This window comes from Halichoerus grypus, chromosome 15, assembly GCF_964656455.1.
Source record: "Halichoerus grypus chromosome 15, mHalGry1.hap1.1, whole genome shotgun sequence".
In the NCBI taxonomy this organism is placed as follows: Eukaryota; Metazoa; Chordata; class Mammalia; order Carnivora; family Phocidae; genus Halichoerus; species Halichoerus grypus.
In genome coordinates this window covers 17,054,796-17,073,615 of record NC_135726.1, presented here as the reverse complement: position 1 = coordinate 17,073,615, position 18,820 = coordinate 17,054,796, and the positions used below count along the sequence as shown (strand labels likewise).

General features: G+C 44.3%; 1 protein-coding gene across 1 annotated transcript in view; it reads left to right on the top strand.

The window, feature by feature from the left end:
• Nucleotides 1-15,193, top strand: part of CDH1 (cadherin 1) — an 82,177-nt gene extending 66,984 nt beyond the window's left edge. Inside the window, exons 11-16 of the mRNA XM_036109154.2 lie at nucleotides 2,729-2,874; nucleotides 6,117-6,341; nucleotides 6,657-6,887; nucleotides 9,677-9,807; nucleotides 11,662-11,805; nucleotides 13,380-15,193. Of these exons, the coding sequence (XP_035965047.2) occupies nucleotides 2,729-2,874; nucleotides 6,117-6,341; nucleotides 6,657-6,887; nucleotides 9,677-9,807; nucleotides 11,662-11,805; nucleotides 13,380-13,589 (1,087 nt within the window). The 3' untranslated portion in view covers nucleotides 13,590-15,193. The remainder of the gene's footprint in view (nucleotides 1-2,728; nucleotides 2,875-6,116; nucleotides 6,342-6,656; nucleotides 6,888-9,676; nucleotides 9,808-11,661; nucleotides 11,806-13,379) is intronic.
• The last annotated feature ends 3,627 nt before the right edge of the window (nucleotides 15,194-18,820 follow it).

The following is an 18,820-nucleotide window of genomic DNA, read 5'->3' as shown; positions in this document are numbered from 1 at the left end:
CCTCTGCCCCTCCCCCCCTCATGCTCTCTCTCTCTCTCTTGCAAATAAATAAATAAAATCTTTTTAAAAAAATAAAGATTTATTTATTTTAGAGAGAAAGCGCAGTGGAGGAGGGGCTGGAGAAAGGGGAGAGAGAATTTCAAGCAGAGAGCCCAAGGTGGGATTTGAACCCACGACCCTGAGATAAAGACCTGAGTTAAGATCAAAAGTCGGATGCTTAACCGACTGAGCCATTCAGGCACCCCTGGTAAGATGTGTTTATAATCAAACTTGAAAAGTTGAGTGGAAAACTGAAGACAGTATTGTAGGGTTTTTGTTCAGTGATGAAGTGTTGGAGTGTATGGTTTCAAGGGTGGGTTGACATCTTAGTTTGCAGTTGTGAAATGGGTAGTTCAGGGCTTCTCTTTGAGGGGCATCTGGGTGGCTCAGTCGGTTAAGTGTCTGCCTTCGGTTCAGGTGATGATCCCAGGGTCCTGGGATCGAGCCCTGCATCAGGCTCTCTGCTCAGCAGGAAGTCTACTTCTCCCTCTGCACTCTCTCTCTCTCTCTCTCTCTCTCAAATAAACAAAATCTTTACAAAAAAAGAAAAAAAGCTTCTCTTTGAGCAAGTACAGGGACCAAGTCTTACTAGTGTGTGTTGAAGCCCTTACCCCTGGAATAAAGACCACTCTATGTGGTTCATGGCTTTGCACTTGTAAAGAGGTGAGGATGTACCCACAGGTATCCAAGGCCCTTTCGTCCTTAGGTTATTTGTTTCCTTTTCTGAGTCTTCCATGACCTGGGAGATGACTGGGCACTGTATCTCTGTTTTTCTTTTTCTTTTTAAAGATTTTATATATACAGAGCACATGGTAGTGGGAGGGCAAAGGGAGAGGGAGAGGCAGACTCCCCTCGGGGCAGGGAGCCCAACTCGGGGCTTGATCCCAGGACCCTGAGATCATGACCTGAGCCGCAGGCAGACGCTTAACCAACTGAACCCCACCCAGGTGCCCCATCTCTGTTTTTCATGCCTTTGTTTCCTCGGATTGAATGTTTCTGGTCCTCCTAATAAGGTGTAGCGTAACGGGACTTTTTGAGTAAAACTTTTTTCTCCCTCTGTAAGACCGGAAGGAACTTGAGCCTCTCTGGCACCTACCCACAAAGGCCAATAGTACAGCCCACCCTCGGGCCACTGTGTGAACCCAAACCTCATAGTGTTCATGGTGGGGGTGCTGGGTAGCACGTTGCCACCGTTTGAGAGCTACTGTACCCCTTGGGGAGCTGGTCTGAAAGAGTCTTGCTTTTAAAAACACATAGGATCATAGTATTCATTGCTTCAGGCAAGAATTGTCCATAGATGTTAAATCTCTTGGATGAAAGTTAGTTGGTGAACAGGATATTGTCACATTTTCTCCCCTCAGGTCATAGATTAATTACCAAGAGAAAAAAGGTACCTTTGCTGTAAAGAGATCTGGTTGCCTGTCCCCTTACCCAAGTGATTGAAGTGAACATCACCATGAAAAGAACAGCTCTCATGTGCCTCCTAATGTGATTGATACACTGAGGACACACGTCACCTCCACACTGTTCTTGCTTCCCCTTCCTTTGCATAACTTGAAACTACTTCAGAGGGAGCGGCGCCGAGGTGCTCAGTCGGTTAAGCGTCTGCCTTCAGCTCAGATCATGATTTCAGGGTCCTGGGATTGAGTCCCGCGTCGGGCTCCCTGCTCAGCGCGGAGTCTGCTTCTCCTTCTCCCTCTGCTTCCCTGCTCCTTTCTCTGTCTCAAATAAATAAAATCTTCCAAAAAAAAAAAACTACTTAGGAGGGAATAATCAGACCAACCCAAATTGAGGGGCTTTCTACAAAACAAGTGAACTGCACTTTACCTTTTTTTTTTTTTTTTTTTTTAAAGATTTATTTACTTATTTCAGAGAAAGAGCGAGCTCGGGGGAGGAGCAGAGGGAGAGGAAGAAAGAAGCTCAAGCAGACTCCGTGCTGAGTATAGAGCCCAATGTAGAGCTTGATCTCACAACCCATCATGACCTGAGCAGAAACCAAGAGTCAGGTTCTTAACCGACTGCCCCATTCAGGCGCCCCTGGCCTACACTTTCCAAAAAGTGTTGAGAAAGAAAAGAAAGACTAAGGACCAGTTCCAAATTAGGGAAACATGATATCTAAATGTCATGCATGGATGGATCCAGAATCTGGGCAGGGATGTTCTGGAGGACAGTTTTGTGGAAATTGACAATTTAAATACGTGCCATGGGGCGCCTGGGTGGCTCATTCGTCAAGCGTCTGCCTTCGGCTCAGGTCATGATCCCAGGGTCCTGGGATCGAGCCCCGCATTGGGCTCCCTGCTCCGCGGGAAGCCTGCTTCTCCCTCTCCCACTCCCCCTGCTTGTGTTCCTGCTCTTGCTAATTCTCTCTCTGTCAAAAAAAAAAAAAAAAAAAAAGAAACGACTTTAAATATGTGCCATATATTAAATAATAGTATGGATATCAAAGTTATATTTCCTGAAATTAAATTATCATTATCTAAGAAAATGCCTCTGTTCTTAGGGGATAACACGCTGAAGTATTTCTGAGTAAAAGAACATGGTGTCTGCAACTTACGCTTAAAGGGTTGAAGGGGACATGGATGGTCATACTTTGCTGTAGATGTGATCAATCAACAAAGAGGAACCTTAGCCTTCTTCAGCTATGTGCTGTTTGCTGTACTATTCTAAACCAGAGCTTGTGCCTTTTTAGGTATCGGATTTGGAGGGATGCTGCCAATTGGCTGGAGATTAATCCAGAATCTGGTGCCATTTTCACTCGGGCTGAGCTGGACAGAGAGGACATGGAGCATGTGAAGAACAGCACGTACGAGGCCCTCATTGTAGCCATTGACACGGGTAAGGGTGCCCTTAGCATGTGACCTTTGCTATCTCACCTGTCTGGCTAGCATGCTTCGTTGCCCCCTACCCTTCTTTGAGAGGCAGGAGTTCATTCTTTTTCTGGTATTCTTAAACAAAAGCGTGTGATTTTCGAAAGTACAAGTAATTAGGTCAAGCAGAAGCTCTTTATACCTGAACCGACTCCTTCCCCACAGGAGCCAGACTGCCTGGGTCTAGATCTTCGGACTAAAGCTTATGTCCCTCAGTTCCTCTGTCTGACAAAATGATAATACCCCGTCTGGATTTTGAATGAGTTCGTTTATGTAAAAGTGCCCTAGAAGAGTGCCTGCTCTACAAGGACTATCATAATTTTTATCCTCATCATTAGTAGTGAAATATGGCTCCTTCCAGACTGTTTTCGTGTATTTGAATACATTTATATGCATATAGAAATAGAGTTTATTATAAAGCCACTGTCTAGTTTACAGCCTGGTTTTGTTTTTATAATAAAAATCATTATTTTATACATGTTGATTTAAATTTAAGTTTTAATTTATTTGCTATTTATTACTTATAATATGTCTTAAAGACACAGATCTACTTTGGCACCTTATAAATCTACCTCTTCGTAATAAAATAATGTTATCTGGATATAGCATACTTTTTTTTTTTTTTTTAAGATTTTATTTATTTATTTGACAGAGATATAGTGAGAGCAGGAACACAAGCAGGGGGAGCGGAAGAGGGAGAAGCAGGCTTCCTGCCGAGCAGGGAGCCCGATGTGGGACTTGATCCCAGGACCCTGGGATCATGACCTGAGCCGAAGGCAGACGCTTAACGACTGAGCCACCCAGGCGCCCCAAGGATATAGCATACTTGAATTGTTCACGCATTAAAGAACACCGGGGTGGTGTGCACCTGTTCGTTATTGCCATGAGTTTGATAAGGAAACATCCTTGTCCATGCCTCTGTGTGCAAGTATTTCCCTTGGCTGGATATTTAGAAACAGAATTACTGTTAGAAACTGCTCGCTTCCTGGGCTCGTGATGGATTCTATTTCCCTCGCTAACTCTCCAGCTTCCTGAGGTAGTAATTCCAGGCTTGACAATCTAGAAAACCCAGCAAGGCAGGTAAGGCCATGATGGGGCTGGACAGGTGGCCCTCCATCGCATTGTGATGGTGCTGGAGAAGGATGAGCCTGGCCTCTTCAGTTAGAATCTGAAGCCTGCTCCTGGATCTGTATTTAGGAGTTAGCAGGTTAAAAGCAGAGAGCGAGGTAAGTAAGGCCATGATGGGGTCCCATTGGCAGAATGCTTTTGTCTGAAGGGAAAAGCTAGCCCATGGCTTCAGCCGCACTGGCCAGCTGCTGCATGGAAACTCTCCAGCCTGGCCTGGAAGTAAGTGGAGGAAATGGCTCCTGAACGTGCCTTGGCAAACTTTCTGTGAAGGAAGGGCCAGGGAGTAAGTATTTTAGTGTCTTCGGGCCATGTGATCTTGATGGCCTTTCCAGCCTAGAAGCAGCCATAGACGATCTGTAAAGGGGGAATGAGCACAGCTGCCTTCCTCATTTGCCTGGAAGGCCTTAGTTTGCCGACCCCTGACCTGATAATCATGGCTCAGGTGTGATGGTGCTGAATGATTCCTTTAAGTGTTCCTTTGTGCATGACTCAGTACTTCTTAATGTAAGGTCTAAGAAGAAGAATGAGGTTTCGTAGAAAATCTGTTAGCTTCTTTTTTATTTTACTTTATTTGCATTTTTTTTTTAAGATTTTATTTGACCCAGAGAGAGAGAGAGAGAGAGAGTGAGCACGCGAGAGAGCGTGCACAAGCAGGGGGAGTGGCAGGCAGAGGCAGAGGGAGAAGCAGGCTCCCCACAGAGGAGGGGGAGCCCGACGTGGGACTTGATCCCAGGACCCTGGGATCCTGACCTGAGCCGAAGGCAGTCGCCTAACCAACTGAGCCACCCAGGCGCCCTGTTAGCTTCTTTTTTAATTAGAAAAAATTTTAAATGGCACCTCCTATTTGTTTTTAATTCACATGATAAGGTAAAAAAAGATTTAAACATAAACCAAATATGGCATATGCATACAATGGAATATTATTAAGCCTTAAAAAAAGGAAGGGAATCCTGTCACATGTTCTAACGTGGATAAATCTTGGGGGCATTATGCTAAGTAAAAGCCATGTCACGAAAAGGCAAATACTATATGGTTCCACTTAAGGTAAGAAAGCAGTCCGATTCATAGAGACAAAATAGAATGGTGGTAACCGGGGGGCTGGGAGGAAAAGGGAAGTGGGGAGTTGTTTAATGGGTACAGAGTTTCAGTTTTGCAAGATGACAAGGTTCTGGAGGTCTGTTCCACAATAATGTGAATATACTTACACTGTTGAACCTAAAATGTAAAATGAATTTTAAAATGGTTGAGATGGTAAATTATATGCTGCGTGGTTTGTTTTAACCACGACTTTTTTAAAGGGTAAAAAAAAAAAAATCACCACAGTCTTGCTACCTAGGCATAACTCTTTATAGGTTTGAGGTAAGAGTCCTGTGTTTTTTTCTATAATAAACTAATATTGATGGTAATACTTGAGTGTCTATTTTATCTACTGCCATATGCTAGGTGCTATGTCATAATGTAAAAGAAATGTCCAAGTCTTTTTTTTTTTTTGAAAAGCAACTTGTAGCAATTTAAAAAGTTCAGCCCTTTGATAATGACCTTCAAGCCATAGAAGTTCTGAAAAGGGAGAATTGGTGGGGGGGCAATGAGGAATTCTTGGAGTGGTTAAAATTTGATGGGTTCAGGGGCGCATGGGTGACTCAGTTGGTTAAACAACTGCCTTCGGCTCAGGTTATGATCCCAGGGTCCTGGCATCGAGCCCCGCATCGGGTTCCTTGCTCAGCAGGGAGCCTGCTTCTCCCTCTCCCGCAGCCTCTCCTCTAGCTTGTGTGCTCTCTCTCTCTCTCTGTCAAATGAATAAATAAATAAAAACTTAAAAAAAAAAATTTAATGGGTGCATAAAGGTATGTGTAGAAGAGGGAAGGAGGTATCCTTGGTGTGAGGGTAATTTGAATAATTATTGTCAAAGCAGGAAATAAGCATATCAGAGAGCAGCCGGATCTGAAGTGAAGATGCCCGGTGATGGGAAGAGCTGATGGCTCCCTAAAGAGCCAAGCCAAGATTGGAATTTGGTCTGATGGGAATCAGTAGAGCTTCATGAGTGTTCTTGAGCTGTGGCATTTCCTATGTATTTTCTCTTAGGTTCTCCAGTTGCTACTGGAACGGGAACCCTTCTCCTCATCCTCTCTGATGTGAATGACAATGGCCCCGTACCAGAACCTCGAAATATGGACTTCTGTCAGAAGAATCCACAGCCTCGTGTCATCAACATCATTGATCCAGATCTCCCCCCCAACACATCTCCCTTTACAGCAGAACTAACACACGGGGCAAGTGTCAACTGGACCATTGAGTACAATGACCAAGGTGGGAACTGGAGTCTTACTTCAGAAACATTGCTCTGACTCCATGCTTTCCCTGCTCCTGTCCTCCCCCCTTCTGAAATTCCCTTTTCCACTTCCACGTGTCACCCCTTTTGTTTGTTGTGTGTTCATTTGCCCCTTCTACATTTGAGGCATTCCACCGAGTTCCCTTTCCTTTCCTGGTATCTGACTCTGCAACGTACCGCCCAGTAATCTACAACCCAAGCAGCTCCAATTTTCTTGACCCTAATAATTTTATTCTAGAATGAGTTTTTTTCCCTCCCCTTGTCCCATCATTTATTTTTGTTGCTTCCTCCAGCCCATGAATCTCTAATTTTGAAGCCGAAGAAAACCTTAGAGTTGGGTGACTACAAAATAAATCTCAAGCTCACGGATAACCAGAACAAGGACCAGGTGACCACCCTAGATGTGTTCGTGTGCGACTGCGAAGGGGTCGTCAACAGCTGCAAGAGGACGGCGCCCTACGCCGAAGCAGGCTTGCAGGTTCCCGCCATTCTGGGCATTCTTGGAGGAATCCTCGCTTTACTAAGTACGTACGCCTGGCAAGCGGTTCAGCCTTTGGCTTCTAAAATGGGGGAGCTTTATCCCTTAATGAACAGTTCAGAGAGAAGTTGGCCAAGACGGGAAGGCAGCCCTGTTCCATGAGATCAACAGGAACCCAGTCTTCCATTTAGTTGTTCTTTTATTCCCTCAGGGTAGTGCTTCTCATGCTCAAGTACATACAAATCACCTGCATGAGGATTCTGAGCTGGTTATCTGGGGAGTCTGGGGTGGGGGCCTCAGATTCCACGTTTGTAACCAGCTACCCGGGTGGTGCAGATGTTGCAGGTCCTTGGACCACCTTGGAGCAGCAAGGCCTTGGGGTCCTTTCCTCATCAGCATGGTCCGAGCTGTCCCGCTCACCACCGCCACTTCTGCTTCCACATTCTACGTTCCATCCTGGAGAAGGGATGACAGAGAAAGTGGAAAGCACGTGTCTGGGGATGACACAAATCACCTTCATTCCCATCCCACTGGCCCAAACACAGCCACACCTAGAATTTCCCACTTGAACTGGTTGGCCATGTGCCCATTTAAACCTTGGCAGAGGATGGGGTGGAGTGTAGGGTGAACAGTGAGTATTCAATGGCTAAAAGGACAGGGGGGAAAAGGATACTGGGGGGAGCTATGGCAGTTCTACCATAGTCCTTCAAACTGATACCAACTGAGACCACCTAGAGATTGGTCCCTAGGGTTGACACAGATGCTGTGATGGTTTCTAAAAGCTTGTGATGGCAAGTTCGTTAGAAAAATTTCAAAGATGGTTTATAAATTAAGGGCTGGAAAGGGTGGTCCAGGTCATGAATGCCTTTGTGATCAGACGAGGGGGATGTGAGTTGACCCTCAAGGAAGGTGTAGGATGGTTGGGACAGAGGCTGGGGGCATCCAGATGGTCAGAGGGGCATTTGTGAGGGTTCCCACGCTAGTGAAGGCACAGAGAGGAAGGCTCGATTGGACTGTGGAGGGCAAAGAGGAGGCCAGCGTGGCTAGAGTAGAAGAAAGTTCTTGGACCAGTGGCATCACTCGGGTTTCAGTTTAGACTCAACACAGATGTTCTTAATCCCGCTGCTTTCTGCTTCAGCAGATTCATTCGCTCCCGCCCTCTTCTGATTGTGTCCCCTCAAAGCTGAGAAGGAAGGAGAGTGTGTTGTTCAGAATTCAGTGAGCTTTCTGGACCTCTGTTCCTCAGGGTTCACCTGGCTTAATTGCCTCTGTGGGGTGAGGTGAATTCACCTTCCTCTGCCATCATCATGGCTGGGGTCATGCAAGCCCTGCCTGCCCCCTTCCTTCCTACTCCACTTAGATTTGACTGGGCCAGTCAGCTTTGGGGACAGCAGTTACTAACTAGTACTTTCATCCTGAGGAAAATATTAAAGATTGTCGTTACACTTAAAACAATGGACTTTTGAGTAATAGCCTTCCCTCAGAGTGTTTGGGATACATTTTATTAGGCACAGAGGACAAGAGCAGCACTGCAGAATGTTCAAATGTGGAACCGTATTGAAAGCGGGAGCAATGCCAGCATTCGGACTTGCAACTTCTTCCTTGTGGGCAAGCGTAGAACTTACACTTCCAAAGATTACACTAGAAAAATGCCAGGATATGAAGGTTTTCATGTAGACCCTCGATATTTGGTTGCTTGCTTTGTGCCAGGCTTTATGGGGATCCCACTGGGGATACTGAGGTTGTGGTACAGTGTGGGGGGCAGTACTTCCTGAAGTGATAACAGTATCTGTTTGGGTTACTTTCCTTTAAGTGACATTTAAGTAATGTTTGATAAATAGTATCTTCTTGCAAATGATAACCTGCTTTTAGTTGCTCAAAGCTCCATGTGGATGGTGACTATCTGCATCTTACATGGTCTTAAGTACTGTATCCTCGGTGCTAAGACAGGTTTTGGCCCACTGAGCAAGTGCTCAGTGTTCCTGTTTATGAATCGTGGTCAAGGAAGTTAAATTGTTCATCTGAATGGTTGGGTGCTTGTAAGAAATCTTTTCCCCAAGTCTATGCAACCTCTTGTTTCAAAGCAATACTGCTTCAGTAGGGTGTCCTTTAGAGAAACTCGGCCACAAGCACCTATTTAAAAAAAATACTAAATCGTATTTTTTTCAGTCACAATAAATAGTTTAAAGATTTTTAACAATTAATTATTAATCTTCTATATCCTAGAAATATCCCAAGATCAGATGAAAACTTTGGAAATTAAACATATTTTAGAGCTTGCTTATGTGATTTTTAAGAGAAAATAAAGTATTACCAGGCTGTTGAATGGTCTGTGTCCCATTCCTTGGAACTGATTAAAAATAATACGCATCTGTCCATCACATTTAGGTTGACCCAGCCCTGCTCACAAACCTTCGGTGGTTCTAGTTCAGAATCAAAGCCAAAGTCCTTCAGTAGTCGCCATGTCCCTGCCACCCTTCTGAACCCCTGTTTACTTCCTCCCTCGCTCACCGTGCTGACCTCGCCTCTCCTTAGTCATGCCCATCGTGCTCCTGCCTCAGGGCCTTTGTCCCTAATTTCCTCTGCCTGGAGCATTTTAGCTCAGATTCTGGGAAATGACTGATTGGTTTAAGTCCAATTAAAGACCACACTTGAGTTCCCATGTACTTGTCCAGGATGTTACACTGCACATACTAACTTCAGGTCTGTGAGCGTCTGTGCGCGCTTTGTCTGGCACCCATCTGCCTGGTAGGCAGGGCTGTGGTGCTCTGTGAGAGCTGCTTTTTATGGCCTTCTTGACCCGTGGCTCCCCTCGTTCTCTCTCCCCCACCCCAGTCCTGATTCTGCTGCTTCTGCTGTTTGTTCGGAGGAGAGGGGTGGTCAAAGAGCCCTTACTACCCCCAGAAGATGACACCCGGGACAACGTTTACTATTATGATGAAGAAGGAGGTGGAGAAGAGGATCAGGTATGTTTTTAAAACCATGATACATGGCGCGCCTGGGTGGCTCAGTCATTCAGCATCTGCCTTCAGCTCAGGTCATGATCCCAGAGTCCTGGGATTGAGCCCCGCGTCCCTGCTCAGGGGGGGAGTCTGCTTCTCCCTTTCCCTCTGCCTGCCGTTCCCTGTGCTTGTGCGCTCTCTCTCTCTCTCTCTCTCTCAAATAAATGGATAAAGTCTTTAAAAAAATAAAAATAAAAAACCATGATACAAAGCTAAATGGCGATCTCTTTATTTGGAAGAAGCAATGATTAGGAGAAGGTAGACCTTTGAAATAACATTGTTCTGTTCAGCACCCAGATGAATGAACAGAGGCCAAGGGCAGCTAAGTAACTTGCCCAGTCACACAGGTAGGAAGCCGGAGAACCCCAGGTAGTCTGACTCCAGAGCCTAGTCTCCCTGTCACTGTTCTCAGGATACAAACTTCAAATTATCATCGGCATACGGCAGCTACTTTGTAATATTTTGTTTCCCTTGAGCTTGTAGGTATGCTAAACTTTTTTTTCTTATTGTACGTGTTAAATCTTTAGGCCTTCTTTATCTTCCCTGATTCTGAAGATGGTCTTGCCTTAGCCTAGAGTTTTCTGGAGTTTTTTTTTTAAGTAATCTCTGTGCCCGATGTGGGGCTCAAACTCATGACCCCATGTTGGATATCAGGAGTTGGATAGTCTACTGACTGGGCCAGCCAGCAGCCTTTTGGAGAATTTTTTGTGAATGTGTGTTCTATTTAGCAAGGGAACCTCGGGGGGGCGCCTGGGTGGCTCAGTTGTTAAGCGTCTGCCTTCGGCTCAGGTCATGATCCCAGGGTCCTGGGATCGAGCCCCACATCGGGCTCCCTGCTCGGCAGGAAGCCTGCTTCTCCCTCTCCCACTCCCCCTGCTTGTGTTCCCTCTCTCGCTGTGTCTCTCTCCGTCAAATAAATAAATAAAAATCTTTAAAAAAAAAGGGGGGGGGAACCTCGGGCCCCATCTCAGAGTTCTGCTTTGACTCTGGCCATGCATGAGCATATTTGCTGAGCTCTCTGGTCTGGAAGAACAGCCATTGATTAGAATTTCAATGCCTGCTTTGCACAATGTATTAGGAGGTACAGAGAACTGTCCTTCAGGCATTTGTGGGATAACTGCTGATCTCAGCTAGTGTCTTAGTCCGTATGGGTTGCTATAACAAGATGCCACAAACAGGTTGCTTAAAAACCACAGAAGTTTTTCTCACGGTTCTGGAGGCTGGGATGTGTTAAGATGGAGGCACCAGCAGATTTGGTGTTTGGTGGGGACCTGCTTCCTGGTTCACAATCAGCCATAATCTCAAGTGCACTCAACACAGCAGAAGGGGAGTTCTAGAGTGTCTTTTATCAGTGTGCTAATCCTGTTCCCAAGGGCTCTATGTACCCTCCTGACTTGATCACCTCCCAAAAGTTGCACCTCCAAATACCACCATGTTGGGGATTAGGTTTCAATGTGTGAATTTGGAGAGGGACACAGACATTCGGTCTATGGCAGCTAGACTCTCAAGAACCTGTGGGTCAGCTGGGACTTAGTCACTTAGGTACAGCAGTCTACATCCAAGCCCACAGTTGTTCCTCACAATCCTTTTGTGCTGTTTTTCCTTCTAGTGCTATTTTGGAAACTCTTAGGTTGCAAACTGTCATTTCAGATTACATTGGCACATGCTTATAACTATCATGCAGTTGAAAGGGCATGATCTGATACCAGAATCTATAATCCAAATATAGCCCTGGATTTGTGACTGTTTTTTGTTTGTTTCTTTTTGTTTTGTTTTTGATTTGTTTTTTACTCTTTGCTTTTACCTTTTTCTCCAAAGGACTTTGACTTGAGCCAGTTGCACAGGGGCCTGGATGCTCGGCCCGAAGTGACTCGCAATGATGTGGCGCCAACCCTCCTGAGTGTGCCCCAGTACCGGCCCCGCCCTGCCAATCCTGATGAAATTGGAAATTTTATTGATGAAGTAAGTTAGCAAAATCAAAAGCCAAGGTGCAGCTCATCTCTAAACTCAGGAGCAGTTGGGTTGAAAGTGAGGAAAAAGTCTTTAGATTCTTTGCTTTACCACATTTTCTCCTTGCCTGATCCCTGAATGCTATTTTTTATTTGTGTCTCATCTGAATTTCAGAACTAAAAGCACTTCAGACTGTTCCTAGTCAATTTGCAATATCCATATGGCGAAACCAAGAATTGCTTGTGAGGATTTAGTAGAACTAGAAATGAAACTAAAGAGATTCAGAGGAGATCCAATTTGGTTTCACTAATGGCTCTTTTTGCCCCTGCATCCCACTGCTGGTTGGGATGTGATATTAAATGTGTATCACAGGTCTGCCTAAGGGCCAGAAAAATAGCATCAATTTGTGTATGTTGGAAATGCATTCAGCTATGAATTCCAGAAGTTTAAACAGATATGAGGAGATTAACCTCATAAATCCTTGTTCTCGTGTTTGTTGCCACATGATCACAAGATGGCTGCCACACTTCCAGGCCTTGGGTCTGTATCCCAGTCAAGAAGAAGTAGGAAGGGCAGAGCAGAGGCCAAAAGTCTTTGTTCTAGCAAACTGTTAATGCAAGTAGGGAGTTCATCCTGTGTTATTGGCCAGAACTGTCACTGGCCAGAACTGTCCTTATCTGCAAGGGAAAATGAGAAATAAGGCATTAAGTTAATTAGCTTAGGGTAAGATGAGGACAAATTGGGGGTCGGGATGAGCAAAGAACCAAGTAAGGTAACAGTCCAGCAGGATCTATTTCCTTAAACTATGTTACCTGATCCCTTGCTCAGTTACTGGAATAATTTTCAGGGCTTCTCTGATGATCCAGTGGCCCTCAGCGGGTCTTCATGGTAGAGGCTGGTTTTGCTTTCGCTCCTATGGGAGTCCTCACCAGGAACTACACAAAGCACAGAAGTGTTTGAAGTGAACAGGCTGGATATTCTAGGAAGTTGGGAATGGGAAGGGCCAGTTAAAGCCTCCCTTTTAGATAAATCTGAATTCAGGTCCTTTCCTCCATTCACATGCATTTGTGTGTCATCACAGCTGATAGTAGCTTTTTTTTTTTTCTTTTTTTAATTACAAAAATAGTGTTTGCTACTTATAATAATAAACTTTGAAAATGTATATAAAGAAAAAAAAAATGCAAGTCCTTTCTTCATGCCCCAACTTACTCTCCAGAGTTAACTGTTAACAGTTTGGCATTCATCCTTCCAGACCTTTCCAGGTGGAAATGCCGTATGGACCAGTACGACTGTCCTCATTGTTTTCAGCCTCTGTCCATCCTGACTGGCTTCTCTCCTGTCTACATAAAATGTATCATTAATTTAGGGGGAAACATTCTGCATCTTTACCCGTGATTTTGTCTTTTCATCAACGGTATATTGTCTGTATCCATTTACCGTATTGGTGCTGACTGCTCCCAGTGTTCTGTAGGATGGTTGCGTTATCGTGCATTACGTGTTGCTGGAGGCACCTAGAGAAGGCATCTTGCCTGACAGATGTGCGATTCCTTCCATTGAAAGATCCTCCTGTCTTCCTCCTCCTTTAGAACCTGAAGGCAGCGGACACTGACCCCACCGCTCCTCCTTACGACTCTCTGCTCGTGTTTGACTATGAAGGAAGCGGTTCTGAAGCTGCTAGTCTGAGCTCCTTGAACTCCTCAGAGTCAGACCAAGACCAGGACTATGACTACCTGAACGAATGGGGCAATCGCTTCAAGAAGCTGGCGGACATGTACGGGGGTGGGGAGGACGACTAGGGGTCTTGAGACAAATGGGGAAGGAGATGGGTCCTTACACCATGTGGGGGAGAGTGCAGGGGTCATGGTTTTCCAGCTCCCTTCACTTGAGATGAGTTTCTGGGGAAGAGAGACTGCTCAGTGATGCAGTTAGGATACTTAGGATTACCACTTGATAGATCTAATCTGTATTTTGACCTATTCTTTGAAGCTTTTTTCTTTCATCATTCTTTAAATGGTGATGCTGTCCAAAAGACATCCACATGTTTAATATTTCAAAAGAATAGCTTCAGCCTCCAGAAGGTTCTGCTAGCAACTTGGAGGTTAGGTTCTGCTAGCAATTTACAGATTTCCTTACAAGCTTTTGTCTCATTTTTTTAAAGAAAGGGGGGGCTCAACTACCCTATTGTTGTGTGTGTGTGTGTGTGTCTGTGTGTGTAATTATTTTTAATTTGTGTTCTTTCTTTCTCCTATCACTGCTCTGGTGTCCCCTGTTCTAATACCCACTGTTACTCCTTCTGAACTTATATTGCCCCAGACAGGAGTTCTCTGATGGAGAAATTGTTGGGCCCTTTCAGGATAGGAGACTTGGTCTTAGCCTGGCCAGAGTGTGACTGGGTATCGTGGACTCGTAAGACCTTTAATGGTTCTCCTTTTTTATTTTCTAAGTACATAACTTGAAATTGGTGTCCATCCACTTACTTGTTCTGCATAAATATGTTTGTTATGTGTGTGTCATTGTTGAGGTACTTTGGTTCTAAATAGGGAGCACTGAGCAGAAAAGGTGGTGAGTTTTCAGATGCCATTCAACTTCTAATGTTCATTTATCACTCAAAAGAGTGATCTCTTTCGACACTTAATGATGGTGCCTAAGTGCTGCAGCCAAAGACAGAAGGAGGTTTGTCACAGCTGAGGGCAACATGAGAAATGGGCTTGGAGGTGGCAGGAGAGATGTGTCACTGAGCCTGTCAATTTAGCAAACCGAGGCTGAGGATGATTGAGGTGGCTCTACCTCTAGTCCTGAAAATTCTGAAGAATGGAAGAATCTCAACATGTGTGTCCTATCAGGATCCTCATGCCAGAGTTTGCACCTGAAGCCCAGAATCCCCAAGTGCCTGCTTTTGTTGATGCCTACAGAAAATGCTGGCTGATCTGGACACATCTATCCCAAATTCCAAGAGTTCGTAGAAAACCGAGGATATTAGGAAATCAATTTTTCCCCTTAGGAGCAGGAAGAAAATAGGGCGCTAAAGGGTGCTAGCAAGGGGAGGGTGGGGAGAATTTTGATTTGGATCTTCTTTTAATTGAAATGCGAACTTCAAGAAACTTTTGACAACCACAGAAAATAATTTTATCTAAATTGCTTTACTGTCTGTCAGCTGTTTTTCAAAGGAAAAAAAATCATCCCTGCAATCACTTCTTGGAATTCTCTTGATTTTTTAGCAATTTAAACTCTTAACGTAGTCTTGTGTAGAGAATGTTACTATAGTTTTGAGTGTATACATGTGTGGGTGTGGATAATTTTGTATTTTCTTTGGGGGTGGAAAAGGAAAACAAGCTCAGAAAATTCTTAAATATTCATTTTTATAAATTTTATTAAAGAATTTTGTTAAACCATTGTCAAACACTCGTTTTATTTGGTTACACCACAATTCCAGGCAAGACCAGTGGTAGTTGAGCTCACTCGAAACGTGAAGAAGGAAACTTCATGTTGAAATGACTCCTCCAGAACTTGGTGTAATTCTATTGCGGGCAGAGTGCAGGAAACTGCATTTAAAAGCTCGCTTTATTTGAAGAATATCTCTCCGTGTGGTATGTGGAGAAACATTTAAAATTCTCTTGTCAATGAAAAAACTGTGGGCAGAGCCGAGGGACCGAAATAGAGCTTCAGACAACATTCAGTCGGTCAGCAAAGTTTATGTAGTACAGCGGTCCACCATCAGGGAAGACTCTGGACCCCTCCCCCAGGGGACATTGGGCAATTTCTGGAGAATATGTTGATTGTCGTGACTGAGGAGGTGCTACTGGCCTCCAATCAAGGCCAGGGATGCTGCTAAATATCCTGCAATGCATGGGGCAGCCATGTGCAACAAAGAACCATCAGGCCCAGAATGTCAATGGTGCTGCTGAGAAACCCTGTTCTGTGACTTTACTCTGCTGGAGGGGTATAATCGTATATGTATATGTGTGTATGTGTATATATATATATTTTTTTTCTTTAATGTGAAATACATAGATCTTCTTTGACTTTGATGTGGTTACATCATGATGTGGTTACAGTAAATTATCGTAAGTTGAGAATACGTCAAAAATGCATTTAATATGCTTAATCCAGCAGACATGATAGCTTAGCCTAACCCACTTTCAGTGTGCTCAGGACACTTACTTCAGCCTAGAGTGAATAAAATCATCTCACACAAACCATTTTATAGCAAAGTGTTGAATAGCTTGTGTCATTTATTGAATATGGACAGTGAGAAACCGAATGGTTGTGTGTTGGTTGGTTACCTTCCTGACCGCAGGACTGACAAGCTGTGCCTGCCACCGCCCAAGCATCACGAGAGTCCGTCCATATTTCACTAGCGCAGGAAAAGATAAGACTATGAAGGATAGTTTCAACTGAATGTATTACTTTCAAGGGTACAGTTCAGTGATACTAAGTACATCCAAAATGTGTAACCATCACCTCTGTTTCCAGAACCTCTGCATCATTCCAAACAAATTCTGTAACCATGGGCAATAAGTAACTCCCTGTTCCCTCCCCTCCCCTCCCAGCCCCGGTGACTTCCATTCTGCTTGCTGTGCTCATGAATTTGACTCTGCTAGGTATTTCATGTAAGTGGTGTCCTGTAATACGTGTCCTTTTAAACTTGGCTTGTTTCACCTGGCCTCATGGTTCCTAGGGTATTGCAGCACATGTCAGGACTGCATACTTCATTGTGTGTATATACACCACGTGTTACTTATCCGTTCATCTTGGGTTGTTTCTGCCTTGTGGCTGTTGTGAATGATGCCGCATTGAACACTGGCATACTGAAACTTTTCAATTCTGGCTATCTACCCAGGAGTCGAATTGCTAGGTTATATTGGTAGTTCTATGTATAGTTTGAGAAGCTGCCAAGGTATAGACCTAGATTTGGTCCAGGAGCGAAAATTTAAAATCCATAAAAGACTTTTTTTAAAGAAAAATTGGGCAAATTTTTTTTTAAGATTTTTATTAGAGGGGTGCCTGGGTGGCTCAGTCAGTCGTTAAGCGTCTGCCTTCGGCTCAGGTCATGATCCCAGGGTCCTGGGATCGAGCCCCGCATCGGGCTCCCTGCTCCGCGGGAAGCCTGCTTCTCCCTCTCCCACTCCCCCTGCTTGTGTTCCCTCTCTCGCTGTGTCTCTCTCTGTCAAATAAATAAAATCTTTAAAAAAAAAAAAAAAAAGATTTTTTTTAGAGGGACCGCCTGGGTGGCTCAGTTGGTTAAGCGGCTGCCTTCGGCCTGGGTCATGATCCCAGAGTCCTGGGATCGAGTCCCACATCGGGCTCCTTGCTCAGCAGGGAGCCTGCTTCTCCTCCTCTCTCCTTCTGCTTGTGCTCTCTCTGTCAAATAAATAAAAATCTTTAAAAAAAAAAAAAAAAAGGTTTTTATTAGAAAGCACAAGCAGGGGGAGGGGCAGAGGGAGAAGGAGAAGCAGACTCCCCGCTCAGCAGGGAGCCTGAGGTGACATGGGGCTCTCCATCCCAGGACTCCAGGATCATGACCTGAGCCAAAGTCAGATGCTTAACTGACTGAGCCACCCAGGTGACCTGGAAATTGGTCAAATTTTAATACGGATCTTAGAGTAGATGATATTCCTGAATAAATACTAGTTTTCTTGGGGACATAGTTCACTAGGAGAACCTTATTAGGAGATAAATGATGAATTCAGAGATAAAAGTTGTGACGTGTGCAAATCAAAGGTTTAACAAAAAAGTACGTCAAGAGTGGTAGCACACAGGCAAATGTGATGAAATGTTCATAATGACTAAATCAGGTGAAGGGTATGCAAGTGTTCATGTACTAGCCTTTCAACTTTTTTTTTCAGGTTTAAAGTATTCCAAAATAAAAAGTTATAAAGAGAAATATGGAAGCCAGAAGTAAACCCTTAGATAGTCGAATGATACTCTACAAGGGTGCTAAGACCATTCAGTGAGAAAAGGCAAGGTTTTTTTGATAGTACCAAGATGACCACACACACACACACACACACACACACACACACACACACACACACACACACACACACACTGAGTATAGCTGACACAATGTTACATTAGTTTTAGGTGTACAACTTAGTGATTTGGCAAGTTTATGCATTACGCTATGTTCACAAGTGTAGCTGCCATCTGTCCTGTTCTATCGCTATTTAATGTCACTATTTTCCTTATGCTCTGCCAAAAGGACCGTGTTTTCAACAAATGGTGCTGGGAACACTGGGTGTCTATGCGCAAAAGAATGAAATTAGACGTACTGTTACACCATATACAAGAAATAAACTCAAAATGGATCAAAGACTCAAAATGTAAGGGCGAAAACTATAAAACCCTCAGAAGAAAATAGACATCATGACACTGGGTTTGGCATTATTTTGTGCATATCTTACCACAATAAGGTCAGGGAAAGATATAATACCATGAGGACAAATAAAATGGTTCTATAGAAAATAAACCGTTTACAAAGTACCGACCACGTGCAGAGGGCTACAGCAGTCAGTAAATGAGACTTGTGAGAAAGACAACAGAGGAGGTGTTGGCACGTTTCCTTCTTGCTGGTTCCACCGGTACTGACGAGGTCTGACGAGGTCATATTTGGAGAAGACACACGGGAGCCATGCTGCCTGAGTTCAAATCCTGATTTCTGTCCTTTCCACCTGTGGGCTTAGGCAAGTTACTTTATCTTTCTCTACCTCAGTTTCCTTATGTCCAAAGGGAGAATTGGACCTACTTCATAGGGTGGTTGTGAACACTGAGTTGATATGTATAAAGCATTTAGAAGAGTGCTTGGCACATGGCAGTGCTTGTTAAATGTGAGCTCTTGTTTTTATTATAGAATAAGGGGCGCAGTACCCATAAGAACTTTTAATTTGCTGGGGTCTTTACTGGGAGTTATGTTTCTGTAAAACAGCCACTGATAACCGTTGGGTGCCATTAGCCTTGTTAGTTCTCTGGGTTGAGGCAAGCAGTCCCAGCCAGCTTGGATAAGATGTTCAACTGCTGTCCCTCAAGT